At 42.5% G+C, this 14,567-nt stretch overlaps 1 protein-coding gene across 10 annotated transcripts in view; it reads left to right on the top strand.

Annotated features, from left to right (window-relative positions):
• Positions 1-39: 39 nt before the first annotated feature.
• The window catches only part of ablim3 (actin binding LIM protein family, member 3), a 38,419-nt gene continuing 23,891 nt past the window's right edge, over positions 40-14,567 (top strand). For 7 of the 10 annotated variants that reach the window (XM_068326157.1, XM_068326158.1, XM_068326161.1 and 4 more), the window contains exons 1-2: positions 40-401; positions 6,351-6,488. In XM_068326157.1, the coding sequence (XP_068182258.1) occupies positions 389-401; positions 6,351-6,488 (151 nt within the window). In that variant the 5' untranslated portion in view covers positions 40-388. Of the gene's footprint in view, positions 402-6,161; positions 6,264-6,350; positions 6,489-14,567 lie in introns of those variants that run through there. The other 3 variants (XM_068326159.1, XM_068326164.1, XM_068326163.1) reach the window with 3 other exon arrangements.

Below are 14,567 nucleotides of genomic sequence, written 5' to 3' on the forward strand. Positions count from 1 at the left end.
GCGTGGCCGAGCTGAGATCAGTCAGGGGCGAAAATGTGAAGGAGGGACCTGCGCTACGGTGTGCCGCCTGTTTCTCTGGAGGACAAAATAAATAAATCAGCCAACAAACATTCAGTTTCAGGAAGAGCAAGGAGCTTTGCTGAGATTTCCACCGGTGTTTCTACATATCTAATAATACAATCCCTTTATTTTCTTCTTTTACATTTTTCTAGCTCTGTTCATCTCCTCATGAATTGACTGGAAGCAGTGTCGGAGAGAGAGGGAGAGAGATATGCGCATCACTGGATATTCATTTTAATGACTCAATTCGGAAGGAGTAAACTGATCATCACTCGCTTTATGGGATTATTGTCGACGCTTTGCTTTAGATAAGAACACGTTGGGCATCATGAGCTCCGGCGGTAAGTCGTCTCCTGTGCGCGTTGTGTCTCCACTGGAAGCGGGACAAGAGATGAGAGCAGAAAGAACTAACATATCACGGAGTAACAGTGGTCTGTCTAAATGTGATGGGGATCTTCAGGTTGAACTCAGTGTGCTTTCATTCCTTCACATGAAAACACAAATTTTCAATTTAAAATCAATTTAAAAATCACATCTTAAGGTTGAACTAAGTGTGTTTTCATTCCTTCCCATAATAATAGTTTCAATTTAATGTGCACCCAATAAAAGATAGAACTGCTGTGAAACTACAGTATATAGACTGTCAGCTAAAAATATCTGGAGGTCAAAGTGGCATTTCAGAGTTCATGCTTGGAGAAGCAATTTGGGGAGACGTTGTCACCCTGCCAGCTGTTGCTTCGGCCTTCCCACATGTCTGGTTCTCCAGTCTTTCATTGTTTTTTTTGTTTTTCTTCCTAACTCTTCACACTTCTACCATTAGCCTCCACGCCATCAACCTCGCCTCCAGAACCCCCGAACGCTCAGCTGTCACCTCTTCATAATAAAAGCCCACCTGTCCTCCGACACATTTGTTAAGGGAGCGGGAAGCGTCTTGAGTCGGAGGGTTCCGACCTGCTGGGCAAGTGTCGTGGAGTTTCCTGCGCTGTGATGGAGCGCACGACTAATTGGCCTAATAGCCCGAACTTTTTTGTCCAACATTCCCTATAGCGGCCCAGGGGCTGCTGGGATAAGCTGACCTTGTGTCAGCTGACTGACCCTGATCCCCTGTCAGCTGAATCAGGATTTTCTCATCAGGTCTTTTCTGCTCAGCTGTGTGTTTACATCACTAGTTGATTCACAAGGCAAACCGCTTGAACATCTAAGTCTTTTGGGTGTCTTCATTGTTATTGAGGCCGTTACGTGTCCACAGCAGGAAGTATTACTGCATCATTCATTATCTAGCCTGTCATTGTGTGGTGCTACATTATTCATTAAGTGCTCTTAAACCCTCCGGTGACGATCCTCGCCTGACTGTCACTTGCAGTCAGGTGTGCATTGGGAGTGGTGTTGTAGAGAATACGTGTAGAATTCTTTTGTTTAGCTGTGACATCTCAGCTGGTAACAGGCGAGCGAGGAGGATCGCACGCAGCCAACATGTGGAGAGCTCTCTCAAGCTTTTGTGTTTGAAAGAGAAATGCACAAACGGACATACGACTGACATGTGTTTATGGGGTTTGTGAACCTTTTCATGTCCACATTCAACTTACATGTCCATTGTCAGCTTTGTCACAGCAGACAGATGGTGGAGAAACGCGGCTGTAGTTTGACTTCAGGCGTAAAAACTCAGCAGGCGTCAGAGCTGAGGACAGGACAACCCTTCTCCTGTCATCCCTCCAGTCAGTCAAGCATGTGTTCACCTCCTGTCTGAGCAGTCTGAAGGTTTGGACATCACTGGGCCTGTTTGGCAGGTCTGAGCTCAGTGTTTTCCACTGCACTGGGTGTAATAGCCCTGAGGCCACAACACACACAGTAATTACACACCATTCTGTGACTGTCCTCATCCACTGGGCCTTATGTCTCTCATGCTTTTCATTGTCACTTAGCTGTGTGTGTGTGTGTCTGTGTGTGTGCGTGTGTTTGTGTAACTGGACAAACTCCTATTTTCTGCCTGGCAGACAAAACTGAGGGTTTTCAGGTGGAAAGGACTTTGATTTAACAAAAACCCATGTTTGACAGTAGAGTAATGACACAGTTTTAGCCGGTGATGAATCAGGTCAATTCAGGGGAACAATAAAACACATGTTGATCAATATACTGATCACTGAGCTCAGGGACCCGAGGGAATCAGCAGAGCAATATGTCAAAGACGGCCCTGACACCTCTGCTGTCTGCTCTGAAGCATCACGCAGGGTTAGTCTGAAGGGCTTTCCCATGTGGGCGCCTTAACAGAAACATTCACCTTCTAATGCAACATAACTGTGAAGGGAATATTTTAGTTTATTTTGTAGGCGACGTCTTTTCAGACAAACACGTAAATGTTTGTCCAGACAGAAACATCTCTTCAACTGTTTGTTGGATTGTCAAAATGACGACAGCTGTAAATCACATCCAGAGGATGAATCCAGATTTTCACTCGATCTGTGATATTTCTCAACATTTACAGTAATAGATTTGTTGAAACATGTTGTTTTTTTTCGCAAACACTCCTGATTACAAATAGATTTAGTGATTTCACTGATAACATTTAATCTTGTTCCACAAACAGAAAACACCCTCCAAACGAAATTTTCCATCACATGACCATTTCCAGCAAATGAAGTCACAAATGACAAGCAGGCGCCAGAGGCTTCCAGATAGATGTCATGTTTCACACCCGAGCAGAACTCCTAGCATCACTTTTGTTTTCTTTGGAGAAAGGTTTCCCTCATGTCGAACAAATGTTAGCTGGAAAAGTTAATGCAAAATACTGGAAAATACATATAAACTACAAAGGTCGCTTCGCCTCCATTTGACCAGTCTTGTATACACGAATGACTGGGAGTATATTCTCTTAACACATTATAGAATCTCCTTCAGGATAAATAAAATATTGATCTAGAACGATGAACATATTTGTATGCTTTATGTGCAGCTGAACCCTTATGTACAAAACGTTATGAGGATCGCAGTAGCAGTGGAAACAGCTTTTAGGTGCTATTTAATGTGTAAACTCTAATATAATTCTAAATTTGAATGGATAAAATAAAAATAAAAAGTAGATTAATTCAGATCAGGGCTACACCATCATGGTCAGATTGTGTATTACATCCTGAAGCCACAATGACCTTGGTTTCCGGTATGATGGAGTTATCATTCAGTCGGTGCCAGTTTGACCTTTCTCTCCCTCCGTAGGGTGACTGTGTTTGTGATAACACTGGACAGTATCACTGCTCTGATGTATGCCTCTGGTCAAGGTCCTGACAGAGACGAAGGTAGACGAAGAGGGAGGTGGGGGCAGGGAGGCTTCTGGCCAACTGCTGCTTTACAGACATGCTTTACGCTGTAGATTGGACCAGTTTTATACATCGTGTTCTCCTTGAATTTCTGAATTGAGTAGTTCTTTGTATCATAAGAAAGGCTTGACTGCATTTTAAATTGCAGCCGTCAGCGTAGCATCATGAAAACGTGAAAGGAAAATGTCAAAGCTAAAATTTGATATCAAATTTGTACTTAATTCAGTGGTAATTATATAATTATCACTGGTGGCTCAGGAGGTACAGCGGCCATCTGTGGAAGGTTGGTGGTTCAATCCCCGACTGCGTCTACATGTTACATTGTTCTGTCAATCATTCTGTAAATGGTTGTTGCTCCTGTTGAGCAGGTGGTGCCTCACATTCTATAGTAGCCTGTGTAAAATTAACTGCAGCCCATTCATCATTTTATCGTAAGACTCTTTAATTTTCATCTAATATGGGATGCATCCTGTAGATTCAGAGTTTTTATACTGTAAATATGCACTTTATTTGTCAAACTCTGACCACTGTTGTGTAAACTTACAATAACAAAGTAATGAACAGTAAATATATTTTAAATTAAATGCATTTCTTCTTAAATTCAAGAAGAAGCTGTAAAAATACATTCTTTTTAGATGAAGCTACCATTCCTTACTGTAAATTTAGAGTGAATAGTTTTATAGTGTGTGATGAACCAATCAGCATCACATTGAACTGCTTCTCTCTGATTCTTTATGCTACTCTTCACTCACCCATCACCGCATATCTCCCAGCATCCCTTGAGACTGAGATCCCAGCATGAGTCTCTGACCCTGGCCTTTTTGCGATCACCTGGCTGCCCCAGGCGCCACTCTCCTGAGGTGTTGGGCACCAGACTACAGTGGATTACACCTGTAGTCTGGTGTACATCATTAATAAAATTACTCAACATCTCAGACCAGGAGAGAGCGGCCCTGAGAGAGCGGAGGGCCGTTCAAGAACTCTGAGGAGAGCTCTGCTGCGTTCAAGGACAGTAAACTTGCTTTGATAGAGTTATGCAATGCTTTCACTCTGGAGCTGGTTCTGTACCTGAACTCTCTGCTGAGGACCATCTTATAGCACGCACAAGTTGAATGTGTCTATTCAGTGAAACACCATGAAATAACACAAGCAGGACTCATCTCTTGTTTCCTGTCGATTTCCATGAACGCTACAACCATGTAGAATTCATGCATGAATACATTCAGTAACTGGTTCAAGTTTGATGGACTGTATGCTGTTTCCTGAACATACATTTTCCTGACTCTTATGCTCTTCCAGAGTTGTTGTTTTTTCACTAATTTCAAAAAGTTTGCGCTGTAAATAAATATCCATGATGATTATAGTGCAGGCTTCCTTGTTGTGACTTTTGCTCCCATTACCTTTCATTCACACCCATTGCTATCGATGTAGCTCATTTGCTTTTACAAAATAAAGCAACATATTTTGAATAGTGACTGGTGCACACATGCACGCACGCACGCACACACACACACACACACACACACACACACACACACACACACACACACACACACACACAGAAAACCCTCCTTCCAAGGGGTTATTATTTGACAAGCAGGGTAGTGGGTTCCACCGGTACTGCCAGCATTGTGAGGGGAACAATGAGGTAACGAATGTTGAGTGTGGGAGATGGTGAGAGGGAATTAATCATGCTTGCATATTTCCAGTGCCCACACTCCTGTCCCAAACAGAAAAATAACAACTACACTCATACAGAGATTCCCTTGCACCCGTGGATGGATGGATGCCCTCACACACATACTGCAGAGAGTGTGCTGGGAAGCATGCACACTTCATAAATGATGCGAGTCCTTCAGGATTCATCCAGTGAATTGGAATCAGGAGCTCTGTCATGCCGGCCCATATGCCGCTACAGTTAATGCTCCTTGAGGAAGATGAGGCAAAGTCAGGGCTCAGCTGTTCTGCCACAGGTTTAGTATTTGGAGACTGGGGGTCTGTGCTTGTGCAAGAGCTTAGAGGATTGATGAAACCTTTCAAGGGTCTCTATTAGTTGAAAAACGCTTTAAGAACATTCATCAGTTAAAGCTGCTTGCTTGAAAATATTTGCAATCTTACTTTTATTGTAGGCTTCAAGTGAGAACTGACTTTCACGAGTCAGGAGTCAGACATGTGAGCTAATGCATAATAAGGTAAGGGGATCCATCCACTTTCTAATCTGAGACAGTAGAGGGTGTGTGTGTTTGTGTGTGTGTGTCTGTGTGTGTGTGCACATCAGAGAGAGAGAGAGAGAGAGAGCTTGTGTGAGTGACTGAAAGAAGAGACAGTGTGGGAGGCATCCTGGAGCATCACCTCTTAACCCAACAGGTTAGAGGAGGTTTTACAGACGTCACATCCTGTGTTGTAGAAGTTCTACTCATGCTTCACACGTCTTCATTCCTGCCTTTAACCTGTCTTGGCTGATCCAATCACAAATAAGCATCTGCTCACAGCTGTAATGTGCCTAGAGTAGAACTAGAACTAGAGTTGGATCTCTATTCAGAATTTTCTGAGCCATCAAAGATAAGCAACACAACATTACTACAACAAAAGCAATCAGACAAACAACAAACAACTGTTAGATTTTTAAAAAGCTAATTGTTTCACTTTGGTGAATCAGTTGGTTTGGGGTACAGAAATTGGTCCCCCAGTCCAGGTTTGAGCGAGGCTTTGGTCCTCTTACAAGGACAAAACATCGTTGGAGCAATTACTGCCGTCCACCATGTTCCATCACATTTATCATGAAGACATTCACTCATGAGACACGGGGGAGCTTTTGTCGGTCAGAAAGAGTTAATTGATTCATTGATACATGCCTGCTGTTCCAGAAACCTAGAGCTCACAGGCCTAACAGTGAGTACATGGGGCAAGATGGTCAGTTCAGGTTGCAAAGTACAGTATATTGAAATGGAAAAATAACTTTTTATTTTTTGTCTTCAGCAGCATATCCACAAGCTTCTATGAGTGATGAAAGAAGTTCTGGTCCAATCCGCTGTCAGCGATGTCGGGAAGTATGCAAGGGAGAGGTGGTACGAGTACAGGACACCCATTTTCACGTCAAGTGTTTCACCTGCACCGGTAAGACATGGGAATGTAATCCGTAATGACACAACAAAACAAGTGTTAGAAACAAACAGCGGAGTGATCGCACAAAAGCCGGTGTTGTCTTACCAAGTGCCCCAGGGGTGGGCAGTTAAATAAGATGGGACTCAGATTCCCCTAGACTGGAAATACGACAACCACTCACACTCAACACACACACTCACACACACACACATATCGTACGACAAACACTGTTCCCTCATTCGTCCCATCTCCTGGAGTGTGTTCTGTGTGCTACTGTTAGCTCCCAGTGGGGGTTGGAACAGATCAGAGGTGCCTTGCAGGGGACTTGGGTTCCTGCTAAGGCAGCTTGTTAGCGCGCTAACTGGGAGAAGATTCTCCTTTGGTCGTAAAGGAAACTGTCTCAGCTGGCTGTGCAGTGCAACAAAACGAGAACTAACAAAATATAATCATAATCCCACGTCTTTTACTAAACCTGACAGAAAGACATACTCTTTATATCATCTTTTTGTAGCATCTTAGACTTTTTGGGAATGCATTCCCATCTCAGAAATAGATTATTTCTAAATATTGTATACAGGCCAGATATGTGAACTTTATATGAACTGTAAGTCATCAACCCTTTTTTTTTTAACAGCAGTCCATGATGCTACCGGTAAAAACAATAAAACAAACTTTTGTTGGGGCTTACTACTCCTGGAAGTTTACAGGAATAAAAATGTCAGTGTTTGTAAAATTATCTGGTGAAAAGGACTTTTTTTTTTTATTGTTTGGACAAACCGAACATTTGTGTTGTTGAGTACACGTCTGAAATAAAGTATGTCTGCATTTGAAAATAAAATATCAACAAATGAAGTTCTGTTTTTTCATGCTGGCATATGAAAGTTTGTCAGTATCATGGCACTAATTCTAAAGTAAAATTTATCGGCCATTCATTAGCTGCAGGTATTTTCACATGATTTTCAAAAAGGACAACTAGATATTTTAGGAAGAAATCTGTGCAACATTTTTTTTTAAACTACAGACAGAAATTTATGCCACTTTGTTCACTAGCTGTAGTCTGCTCCCTAACAAGGGTTACTTTGATATTGAGTCTCACTAGCTGCATGGGGGGAAAAAGTAAAACTATAAAACACTACAAAAAGGAAGTCAGCTTGCAAAAAGTTTTTAAAATATTGTGTTTTGCATCACATTAATGAATAAATAGCTCAGATTATTTCAAGATTCATGTCTTTGAGACACACATTTTTTGTTTCTTTTTCCATTTCCTCAAATCTTGGAAACGTCTGCCAGACAGTGACTTTAAAGGGTAAAGTGTTACTGTTGCTTGAACTGAGAAAAAAATACATTTTAGAGTTATTTTTTAGCTAAAAAATAACTCCAAAGGTTGGACATTTTACATAAGAAAACATCCAAAAGTGCTCACAGAAAGGTCAGCTCCTCTGCAGTGAGAAACAACGAGAAATTGTTTGTGAAACTGTCTCAGTGTGGAGGTGCTGATGGGAGAGGATTCTTGGTTAGCTGGTCCCTATGTATATCTGCCACACACATGACAATGCATGTATACAGTGCACACAATACATGCATGCACACACTATCGTACACATTGATATCTGTGCAAGTTTACTGTCGTTGTGAGGGGTTGCTGTGGCAACGATGTGAAGGGGCATCTGGGCCCTGGTTGGTGGATATTCTCAGTATCTCTATGGTGCCATGAACCAATCAGAAAGCACTTTTCTACACCGTGGAGAAAACGAGGGTTGAACACAGGAAGCAAGCAGCCAAGAGTAGAAGGGAGTGGGGGGATGGTGTGTGTGTGTGTGTGTGTGTATGTCATCTAAACATTACTTCATAACTTGAGTGTAATAACTAACTGATTCTACTTCCCTCACAGCAGAGGTCCATCATGTTAAACAGCTGGCATCTCATGTTCCAGAGAACTCTCCACCTCCCATGAGGCAACGGGGCACTATTGTGTGTCTACCCTCTGCTCCATAATATACTCTCCTGTATTGACCTCTGCACACTCAGCAGTTTTGTAAAGCGTTTATTGTTCACGTTGAAACCTCATGTACAAACATGTGGCAGGTTCTCCACACCTATCCAGCCTCTATTGTCTGCATCTATTGTCAGCTTTTTATCAGCTCGACTCTATTTTGTCAGAAGTTGAATGGTCTTGAATGCAGAAGCAGGGTTTATGATTGGATTTTCATTTTGTCGTCCATTGCTCTTTCTCTCCATTTCTCTCCCTCTGTTTCTCTTACTGTCCTCCTTCCTTTGCTGATGACAGTCACCCAAGCATAAAATCAATTTTTCATCTTGGGACAGGATGACATTGGCATGTGTGGCATGTGATTTCGAGGCTAATGACTAAACTGTATAATACCATTTCACCAGAGGGTCAATCCACATCCGATTGCCTTATCTGTGTCATAAAGTCTGTGAGTCGTTTCTAGGTTAGTCAGAAAAACAATTAAATTGTGGATTTAACCTCTTATTTAGAGCTTTTACACAGCGTCCATCCAATTAACTCCAGAAAAGGCTCTGGAAGATGTCCACGACAGCAGCCAGCTAGCAGATTTAACTCCAGACAGAGAGAAGGCAGCGGGGGTGTCTGAGTGTAGATTATGTGGATCTTGTGGCATTTCTTAGCGTAGCACCAAGCTGATGATGTGGTGTTGTATTACCAGCAGAAGGGATGACTTGGGCATATTGTCCTAATGACATACTGACCACATTTAGCCTCCCTCTGAAGCATAATTGGCACTTTATGATTCCAGCAGAAACAGCCGCCCGACTGTGGCACAACTGCAAAACTACCACACACATAAATCACATGTGAAAAATGCGTTCATGTTTCCTCTTGTGTTTGAATCAGATTAACAAAAAAGTACAAAAATAACAAAACAGAATCATGAACTCCATCTGTCCAGAGCAGATGAAAAACAGAAACACATTCAGGAATAAACTCTCAGGATGCTCCTATTAGTAATTTATTAGAAGAGACAAAGGATATTTTTCTAATACAGCAGCCCCATGAAGGCATCAGCAGGTACACACAGAGCGACTTGACTTAATGCTCCATTTCCTGCTGATATTCCCTTGCAATATTGCAACACCTTTGCATTTTTCTTTGCAGACCTTCTTCCGTCACTTTAATCTCCCTTTGGATATCATTATCTCTCCGTTACTCAGCCTCAGGATTAATAAAACCAATTTACGGAACAGTTTTATTCTGTCATGGCGGGGCAATCTAAGATCTACAGAAAGAGAAAGTGAAGATGAAATGACAAATAGCAAGAGGATTGAAGACAAAAACAAAGCAAGGTTATGATGGGAAACACAAAAAAGAGATGCACAGAAAAGTGGGGGGTTACTGGGAAGGGGAGCTTCCTGTAACTATAGCAACCACTGGCACGTTGGTCCAATCACCACGCCAATGCCTGGTTGCTAGGGAGAGATTCGGGTGGCGAGAGAAGGGAGCGTGGCAGGCAGCAGCGCTTTTTCCCCACCCAACTCTCCAGGATTCAGGAACAATGACGAGGATTTGGTGCACATTGACACCCTGTCTATTGACTTCAAGCATGTGTGTGTGTGTGTGTGTGTGTGTGTGTGTGAGAGAGAGAGAGAGAGAGAGAGAGAGAGAGAGAGAGAGAGAGAGAGAGAGAGAGAGAGAGAGAGAGAGAGAGAGAGAGAGAGAGAGAGACATTGACATGTAGTTGCTTGTCTGGTTCAGTGAAGTGATTTCTGACTTACAGACTACTGTAAATCACATGTGCTCAATCACCATATGTGCTTCATAGTTGGAGGCATAGTGTTTATAGTGTGGGTTGCAGTAATCCCATCCATCAGTTTGGTTACCCCTGTGTTTATGTGATCCCATTCACAGCTCTTTCCCCTCAGCTGACTGTCTAACCAGTCTACAGAGAGTTAAATGCTTGAGGCCCCAGTTACGGGCTGGTCTGCTGATATGAAGCGACTTCTCCAGGCAACCATCTGTCTCCATCAACTCCTACCGCCCAGTACGAGGGGAACCCTGTCAGTCACGCACCATTTCTCTGCTTCAGCCCTTCGCTGCTTCCATCCCTCCCTCTCTTCCATGTTGCTGTTCCACCAAATTCTCCTCTTGTTTTCTGATCCCGCTCTTCAGTAGGGATGGGACTGTCGGTCAGTAAGTCCTTGTTGATGCTGGATGGTGAGATTGGGATATTTCCGTCACCAGAAGCGATATCCTTCTTGCATCAAATCTTTGCGACGAGGCAGGAAAATTTAGTTGAGGAACCTCAGAGGAAGGATCAGATAACCTTTGCTGAACTTCTCCTTCTGCATCAGTAGTTTGATGCTGTCACATCAAAATTTATCAGTATGGAGCTCCTGCTACCCTCAGCTATACTTGGTGCTCAATGCTTTTTGGCTGCAGGAAGCCTCAGTCTTTGTGTCTATTTTGTGACTGTTGTGTTACTCTTCTTCCAGTCTGGCAAACTGTTCTCCCACTCTGTGATTTGGCACAACTTTGAAAACCCATTATTTCCTCTTGAAGTGTTTCCTCCTGTCACAGGGCTCTGATCCAGGTGACAGGGGGAGGGCAGTGGAGACTGGGCTCCACTTTGGTTACACAGAATTGGGTTTGAAGAGGTGAATCCTGCCTCGGCCCTGCTACACAGACATAACTCTGTTAAACTCTTAGCAGCCACTGTTTTCTTGGGAAAAGACTTTAGAAATTAGCATGATGTTGACAGCAGTTATAAAACAACCCCAGTGCTTTGCAGGGTTACTTTGAACTACTGTACAGAGTGTGTCCATTTACTTAATGTCGCATTTTAAAGATCTCACAGTTGAATGAACAGCTGCGGGTGCGAGAGGTTATGGGGGAATGTGGTGAGACTGTGAAAGCAAGGAAGGAATTGCAGTCTTGTAGTCAGAAAAGAAAAACTCGAACAGAGACAAAGTGGAGCCCTCGTGTTCAGAGCCACAAAGATTTGGAAGCGGTCTTAAAATGGAAAGATAGAGAAAGAGAAGGGGAGGAGAAGATGGGGAGTATCAGAACTATTTTGGGGGTTCCGGACCGGGCTGAGTTTGAGAAGGGAATTTTAATTGCATCTGTTGGCTGAAGATAAATACCCAATCACGCGGACCCCCTGTGGGCGCCTAATCAGCGTGGTTCTAATGACCACAGCTGCAGACATCAGCCTACATGCTAACCTCTAATCACTAGACTTATGATCGCTCCGTGATAACTTCCTCCATTGGCATAAAGGAGCTATAAGAAGGAGGGAAGTAGAATCTATTAGTTTTCCTCATTAGAGGGTCTTTCAGGGTGAGATGAAAAAAATCTAAATGAAGTTTTTGATGTCGCAAAGCTGATTATGTTTGGCTTTTGAAGCGAATTGATGACAAAGAATACGTAGTTCTCTTATAAATAAAACTTTTCATTAACTAAATTCTATTACTATGATTTCCACGTTTGTCACAAATAACCATAACATAAAATAAATGGGATCATAGACCAAACCAAGATGAATCTGCATTGGTTGTGTTGGCACGTTGTTTCTGTGTGTGGGTGTCACCATGTGGTGCTGGTTGTGCATCTGTAACCAAAGCCTTTCTTCTCAGAGCCAAGCTAACCCACGTCTCTGCAGCAGTAGAGACGCCACGCTCTGACCCAGCTCCACCCACTCTGCTGGCGACATATGGAGGGATGAGTTTCAAGATTTTGCTTAATGGTTACGATTAAAATGAAATACAATTGTGAAATGAGGCTTGCTTTCACGTCGCCTGTACAAAAACCCCAAAAAACAAAACAAAACTGAGGTTCTTTTAGGGAGGCTTTTCAAGGAAAGGACTTAAAAAGAAAAGTTTTTGTTCAAAAAAACGTAACTCTCACTGGATTTAATGTACGTAATGTTAATGTACTAGTTTCTGTCAAATACTCACTGAATCAAAATTCTATATTTTTGATCACTAAAACTAAAATGTGCCACCGCTGCCACATCCTTCATCCTTCCATCCTTGCCCTTGTGCCAAAGGCAACTGTGGAAGATTTACATCACCCATGGCAACTGAGGAGGGGGGGACGTCCCTCATTTCAATCAGCCAATTGCCCAATCAGAAGAAAACAATGTGATTGACCAGAAGAAGTGAATCAACCAGCGACAGCCAATCCAATCCAGTCTGAGCAGATCCATTTGGATGTCGGTGTTCGGCCTTCGTATGTTAATGAAGTGCATTAGGCTAATTGAACAGATTCCCGTCATTTCAAAATCAATCTGGGAGTAGATTGAAAAGTCGTTTTGAGAGACAGGGAGAGTGAAAAAGGGGCTGGGAGAAAGTGAGAATAAAAGAGAAGGTGAATATAACAGCAGCGTGTTAGATCTCGAGTGAAAAATGCTTTTACTAAATTGATGAAACAGACCATTTCAAAAGAAAGATTTTTTTTTCAAACTACAAGTAGTTCTGGAAAGATTTACACTTTTCCACGAAGGCATCAGATAGCCTGTGATTTGGGTTTCTGGTGAGAGCTGGAGTTAGTTTGGTTTGACTGCAGCAGGGACACTTTTTCAAGTTCTGTGCCATTGTTCAGCGGTTGTGGAAATGTGGCCTGCACATGCACGCACACACACACACGCACGCACACACACACACACACACACACGCACGCACGCACACACACACACACACACACACACACTCACATACATTTTTATACACAGGCTATTTTAAAGTTTAGCTCATGCATCCACTTTTTTTCATTCTCAACTTTTCTCACTCCTTCCCTTCGGCCTTGATGGCCATGACCGCTCACAGTGATAAAGATCCGTCATCATGTGTCACAATCCACGTTGTCTCATTTCATCATCCCATCTCTGCATACACACGGTCCCATCTCATCGGGGATGGATTTATGTGTTTCCATTCTCCTGTGGGAGCTGGGATTGTTTTGTTTTTAAGAGAAGGCCCATTGGTTTTTTATTGCACCATTAAGTCAACATGCTCCACTCATAAACAGCTTGAGATTAAATGAGCCCCTTTGAAGGGTTTATGCTTGTGTGTGTGTGTGTGCGTGCGTGTCTGTCTGAACTCTCAAACCTTCCAGTAGTCAGAATGAAGTTGTGTATTTACAGCCAGTTGGTATTCAAGATGCTTCATCCTCCCACAAACAGATGCTTTAGGTTTTAAGCGTCCACTACCGTATTTACGCGTGACACAGTCAACCCTTGTGTCCCGGTAGCGTTTTGTAAGCGGACATGACATTGTTAACACCATGATTAACAGTTTTTCCACATTTTCCTATAGCGTGCTGACAGTCGTTGCTTCTGTGTCAGGATTAAAACATCTTTCAGGATTAATTGCTGCTGGGCGAGCACAATGAGATGAGCTTTAGCAAAATGTTTGGCTGTCATGTTTCAATTTGTGGTGCAGCCCTGTGAAAACACGCAGATCCTTCCCTCAGGTTGTCTGTTCCAGCATGTTTCACTACTGAATGGTTGAAGAATATAAACGGTACTCTCTCCTAATAGTTCTCGGTTTATTTACCTTCCTGCTGCCTTGTTTCTGAAGTCTTGAGCATATCTTCAGTCTACACTTACCTTGTGTTTAAGTTCAGCTGCAGGCTTACAGTTTCATCTTCATCTTCATCTTTGTCTCTGATTGGATCGAGGAAAACTTTTGACACTTTTTAAAATGTACTGAAGTATGATAGCACTTTTATATGTGCGCAGTAAATATTTGTATAGAGAAAGCAGCCACCCAGTTGTGAGTGAATATGACATATTAACTTATGCATATATAACATGTTAATTGGATTTTGTTACCTTTAGATGGAAGCAGGAGCATCACAATTTCACCTCTTGATTAGTGCAGGAACTGCTGCATGATGGTTGTAGTTGTCTTGTGTAATTGTAGTTGTGTAATAATGGTGCCAGTGTCAGCTAGTGGGTGAAGTCATTGCCTTCAGGCTTATTGATTAATTACAGCATGAATTTCAATCAATGAAAATATTTTTTTCCTTCTGTAAAGTTTTTGACCTTTTTCTTTTTTATGCAGTTTTCAGTTGTTTTCCAGACGTTCATCAGTGACTTGTATTTTTCCAGTCTG

This window comes from Antennarius striatus, chromosome 10 (genome assembly GCF_040054535.1).
Source record: "Antennarius striatus isolate MH-2024 chromosome 10, ASM4005453v1, whole genome shotgun sequence".
Taxonomy (NCBI): Eukaryota; Metazoa; Chordata; class Actinopteri; order Lophiiformes; family Antennariidae; genus Antennarius; species Antennarius striatus.